Here is a 5,745-nt window from a genome sequence, read left to right on the forward strand (position 1 = left end):
TTCTTGATCTCCTTTCTTAATTAATTGCTGAGAATGCTGAGCTTACAATATTGTGTATAACATAACAAACAAAACACGTGTTATGCCTTTGATTTCTTGATTTCCTTTCTTAAATTAATTTCTGAGAATGCTGAGCTTATCATATTGTGTATAATATAACAAACGAAACACATGCCAGTGACTCTTTCCTACAAGGCAGACTTGAAGTAAAAGCCAAAAGATTGAATCAAACGCATTAGGTTAATTCGTTAATGGAATGAGAAAAAAATATCTTATTTGAGCATTTGATTCATTAAAACTGTGGAATTACATTTTTCACTATGTAATCGGTTGCTATCCTATAAACCCTCTCTGTCGGGTGCACCGCATCATAAAATATATAGGATGACACATTCCTGCAGATAGGGGTAAATATGTTGCAAAGTATTCCGACCTCTGTGAGCCCAGTCCCACAACATCCCAGTGTTGTCTCTGTGAATCCTGTTGTCATGGCAAACTCGGTGAGAACTGCTATAATTACAAGAAAACAGGTAGGGCGATAAGAATAACACAAGCTGTCAACTCTGCTTTCTGCCATTAAACTGTTAGCTGTTTGGCTTTCTTCTGAAAGCTTCTAGTTGTACATGGCCAAGTATGTCACCATGCTTTAATAGTTCTTCTTTTGCTAGGATTATGATGCAATCTTGGTGTTTTCCAGCTGAACTAACTATTTGTAGCTTGCTAATTCTGCTTTAGCTATGATTAATATGCTTTCTTGGTGTTTTTATTCAGAACTGACTACTGCTTTCTTGGTGCTCTTTATTCAGAATTAACCACTCAGTGTAGTTAGTTCTGAATAAAAACACCAAGAAAGCATATTAATCATAGCTAAAGCAGAATTAGCAAGCTACCGTGGAGTATTAGTGACCTTAGAGGTGTCCACTGTTACTGGATATAAGTTGGGAATCATGACATTACTGGAGAACGTACCATATTTATTGGTGCGCTGAAGGATCACCGTGAAAGCTTCGTACGCATTCAAGTACACAATTTTGCTTCCTTTGAGTGAGCCTTGCAATGTTCGAAGCAACCTCTCAAGTTTGGAGTTGTAGACCTGGGCCTCACTGTTCTGCTCATCCACACAGCCCCTCTCAAGGTCTCCACTCAATGTGATCTGCAAGGGTATGCAGCCAAATGGAGGAAGGCCTGCCAAGATAAACTGCCGCCCCCCGAGGTTATACAGCTCCTGCATTCCAGTTCAGGGATTATTATTTTGAGAAAATAAACATAGTTGTGGTTTATATGTTACAGAATTAACAAAAACAGCTTGGTAGAAACAAACCCAGAACTGCCTAGTTTTACCTTGACATGAGCACGCGCCAACTGGAGCACAGTGTCTTGGTATTCACCAATGCCCACCCTCCTCCTTGATGTACGGTAGTAATGAGTGAAATCATTGGTTCCTGAGTTGATAAATATCAGAGAGCTGGCAATGATCCTGGCAGCCTCCTTGTCCCCGGCGATGCTCCTGAGGCGAGGAAGGTACTCCTCCCTGAAGAGGTCTACCTGCGCCGACAATGGCATGGTGTTGGCCAGGTGCGACGTCCGGTCGTCGAACCCCGACCCGGCAGACGCGAAGTTCACCCCCGTCACGATGTCCTTGTCGGACAGGCTTCTGTCCAGGAACGGCGGCGCGAACTCCTTGAGCTGCAGCCTCTCGTTGAGGAGGTCCGGGACGAGCCGGCCATCGGAGAACCTCCCCGTCGGCCTGCTCCCTGGGAAGTCCCTCCCGTATGGAGGGTGGTTCGCCAGGCCCAGAGTCGGGATGTGGTTGTTGTTGCCCGTGTCGAAGATGGAGTCGCCGAAGTAGAAGATGGCCGGGAACTTTGGCTGCTGAGTTCTCTTGGTGGATGAAATGGCGGGGGAGGCGAGGAGGAGGAGCACCATGAGAAGGAGAAGGAGAGGGTACGCCATGGGCGAGGTTCTTGCCTGGGCTGAGGTTCTAGGCCTCTGCAATTGGTCCTTACATATAATATTTCGAGAGAGTCGTGAATGTCTGATAATAACTCTGCAAAAGATCCAGCTGATTCGTTCATATCTTCCCGGAGTATATAGCATTTCTTGCACGAAATGAATATTGAATACTCTTGTTTTTTGCATGAAATTAATAATCCTGCACTAATAAGATGCTGCTAATGGAAATCCTTATCTTTCTGGGTACTACTACTCCTTATTACTGGCCCATGATGTGGTTGTTTTTGGCAGGATTGGAGACTTGAACCTACTCCTTGTGGGGTGTATGTGATGCAGGTCGTTGTTGGTTACTGTGCAAAGTGGGGAGTTTGGCACGGAGCTAACATGCAGAATGGGGTGCAGTATTGTTCCCGAGGAGCAACTTTTAGCCGAACTAGGAGCGTACACGAAATGTGGTTGTGCGTGACAATTTTTTAATCGGATCGCAAATGTTCTGCTGATCCACGAAACATTCTTGTTCTGGAAAAAGGATTGTGCGCTGCACAAAGAAACAATGTACGTGCAGACCAGTGTTTGTTGCGCGACAAACTGTATCTGTATGCCGACTTCTGATGGGAAGGATGGTGGATTTGGCGGTATCCCGAGCGCCGTGTCGATGGATTGGGCAGGGAAGATGGGGTTGGCCATGCTTGGGGACAAAGCGCAAGTTCACGGACCGTTGGAACTTGTAGCATGCAATCCTTCCAGAATTTCGATACGTGATGGAGACACGGCAACAACGAGTGAACCGGCAGAGGAGTGCACGAGCATATATATGCCCACTTCCTTTTTTTTTCTTTGAAACTATATATGCCCACTTCCGTTCCGTGACGCAAACCTTTGCTTCGGCCAGTACGAGATGCGTCAGGGCTATATATCGCACGTAGCGAAACCCACTTGGGCCTCGTCTGAAGCGCTTTCGTGAATGGCCGGCCCAACTGTCGGTTTCCCTCGCATGGGTCGCTGCCGTTCATTGCAATTATTTTTCTATCTTGTCTCAAATAATAATATTTTTTTTCTATCTATATTGGCTTGATTGGTTCACTTTTCATATGGTTTATGTCGGTTTTCTATGTGCGTTTCTTTCTTCCCTTTTTCCTGTTTTCTTTACAGTTTTCATAGGACTTAGAACCTTTGGTTGTTTTTTTCTATGAGTTTTTTTTTTGAAACGGAGGCAAAAGATTTGCCTCTTCTATTAAATAAGGGAGGAGTAGAGTTAAAAGTTTTACAAGAGCACTACATATACAACATGACAATTACTCACGGAAAAAAATGATCCCTAGTCTTTTAGCACCGGCAGTGATCCAGAGCTTTGCCTCCTCGACGATGTTGCTAAGTAGAATAGATGGCGGCGCGCTCTTGTGGCGGAACACTCTTGCATTACGCTCGTTCCAAATGGTCCAGGAGATGAGCATAGTGAGGGAGGTCATAGCACTCCGTTTGGGGATGTGATTGCCAGTTCTCTTGTCCCACCACTCGTGGACGGAATCATCAAGGTGCCAAAGGATGGTGTCCATGTGAGCAAGGCCAAGTTTTTCAATGATAATCCTCCATAGATGGAGCGTGTAGCGGCACTTGAAGAAGAGATGTGCACCCGATTCTTGCTCTCTTAAGCATAGAGGGCAAAGCCCACAATTTGTCCAAACCCGTCTCTCCAAGCGATCGGCGGTCCAAATCCGATCTTGGATAGCCAACCAAGCAAAGAACTTGACCTTGGGAGGGGAGGGGGGCAAGCCTTCCAAACCATGCGGTCCATAGGGGAAAGAGTTAGCCCCAGGAACTGGGCTTTGTATGCAGTCGCCGCCGTGTAAATCCCGTCATTCGAGTGCTTCCAACAAATATCATCCTCAAGCTGCTCATCGAGATGAACCTCGTTGACAAGCATCCAAAGAGTGAAAAATTCTCTAATGTGTTCACCGGAAATAACAGTGTTGTAGTTGATTTTGAAGATCCAGGCATTGCCCTTTAGAGCCTCTCGCACCTTCCAATTCTTTCTTCTTGAGGCCTCAAAGATTAGCGGTGCAATATCTTTGGGCTTGCGCCCGAGAAGCCAAGGTGAGTCCCAAAAAGGCGTTTTGGCTCTGTTCCCCACAGTGATGGTAGTGGAGGCATAGAAGAAATTAAGATCATCATCCGTGCAAGGATTGCCAAATCCCACCCATAATCTGTGAGGTTCCTTCCATTCATACCAAGGCCATCTTAGCCTTAGAGCACGTGCAAATTTGCAAGTATTAAGCACCCCAAGGCCACCATACTCTTTTGGCCTACAAACTGTATCCCAATTAACCTTACATTTGGCACCCGTCGTCTTGTCTGCACCGGACCAGAGAAAAGCTCTTTCAATCTTGTTGAGGTTATGAATAGTGCTTGGAGGAACGATGAGGGGTGTGATGGAGTACACCGCTTGAGAGCATAATACGGACTTGACCAGGGCCGTGCGGCCAATGGTTGTGATGTCCTGGCCCTCCCAAGTAACTAGTTTGTCGGCCGCCTTATCCTCAAGATATTGGAAATCCACCTTCTTAAGTTGCCACACCGAGAGAGGTAGGCCTAAGTATCTCACTGGGAAGAACGCGCGGGTTGCCGGAATGCTCCCGAGAATGAGACCAAGGTTGAGGTGGTTGCATCTGATTGGCACAACCGAGCTCTTCAGAAAGTTGGTATGTAGGCCCGTAACCTCGCCAAACCCACGCAAGATAGACGCAAGGTTATCAATGTCTTGCTTGATAGGAGCGACAAAGACCGCGGCGTCATCCGCATAGAGAGATGTTCGCACCGTGGCTCCCCGGCCTCGAATCTTATGAAGAAGGCCTTTCCGCGTTGCCAAATCAAGGATCTTATGCAGGGGGTCGATCGCAATGACAAAGAGAAGGGGGGACACGGGGTCTCCCTGCCGAAACCCACGGTCGTGCATGATCGGTGGACCAGGCAACCCATTAAGAAGGATGCGTGATGAAGATGTTGAGAGGAGAGCAGCAATCCAGTCACGGAATTTGGGTGGGAACCCCATACGCTGCAGAAGGTCCAGAATGTAACTCCACTTGACCGAATCAAACGCCTTCTTGATGTCCAACTTGAAAAGCAGCGCAGGAGTTTTGCACTTTTGTAGTCTCCTTGCGAAGTTTCGGACATACATGAAATTGTCGTGAATGCTACGCCTCTTGATGAATGCACTTTGAGCGTTGGACACTAGGCCATCCATAAGGGGGGCAAGACGGAGCGATAGGACCTTGGCGATGATTTTGGCGATGGCGTGGATGAGGCTAATGGGCCTGTAATCAGGGATGCCCTCCGCCCCCTCCTTCTTGGGTAGGAGCACGACATTGGCAGAGTTGAGCCAGTGTAGGTCAGATGTGTGGAGGGAGTCGAAACGCTCGATGGCCCTCATGACCGCGTGCTTGATAATGCCCCAACACTTCTTGAAAAAGATGTCCGTGAAGCCATCCGGCCCGGGCGCCTTATCACCGGGCATCTCCTTGATGGCTTCCCACACCTCGCCCTCGGTGATAGAAGCATCAAGGTCCTGCAACGCATGTTGCTCAATACCAAGCTCCACCCAATTAAAGTCCTTGTTGCTCGTGCATCCCGTGCCCATCACCTCACTGAAGTGGTCGTGTATGATCTTCTCCTTTTCCTCATGTTCGGTTACCCACCCATGGTCATGCTTGAGCCGATGGATGTGGTTTTTTCTTCGACGGGCATTGATGCGTCGGTGGAAGAATTTGGTATTAGCATCGCCGTCCCTCAAATTAG

At 47.4% G+C, this 5,745-nt stretch overlaps 1 protein-coding gene across 1 annotated transcript; it reads right to left on the reverse strand.

Annotated features, from left to right (window-relative positions):
- Window positions 1-257: 257 nt before the first annotated feature.
- On the reverse strand, window positions 258-2,083 carry LOC123065863 (GDSL esterase/lipase At2g31540). Its single transcript, XM_044489066.1, has 3 exons — window positions 1,342-2,083; window positions 970-1,225; window positions 258-480 (listed from the first exon to the last, which is right to left on the reverse strand). Exons 1-3 carry the CDS (start codon window positions 1,951-1,953, stop codon window positions 293-295), a joined length of 1,056 nt encoding a protein of 351 aa, XP_044345001.1. The 5' UTR covers window positions 1,954-2,083; the 3' UTR covers window positions 258-292.
- Window positions 2,084-5,745: the final 3,662 nt, after the last annotated feature.

Source organism: Triticum aestivum, chromosome 3B, assembly GCF_018294505.1.
Source record: "Triticum aestivum cultivar Chinese Spring chromosome 3B, IWGSC CS RefSeq v2.1, whole genome shotgun sequence".
Lineage (NCBI taxonomy): Eukaryota > Viridiplantae > Streptophyta > Magnoliopsida > Poales > Poaceae > Triticum > Triticum aestivum.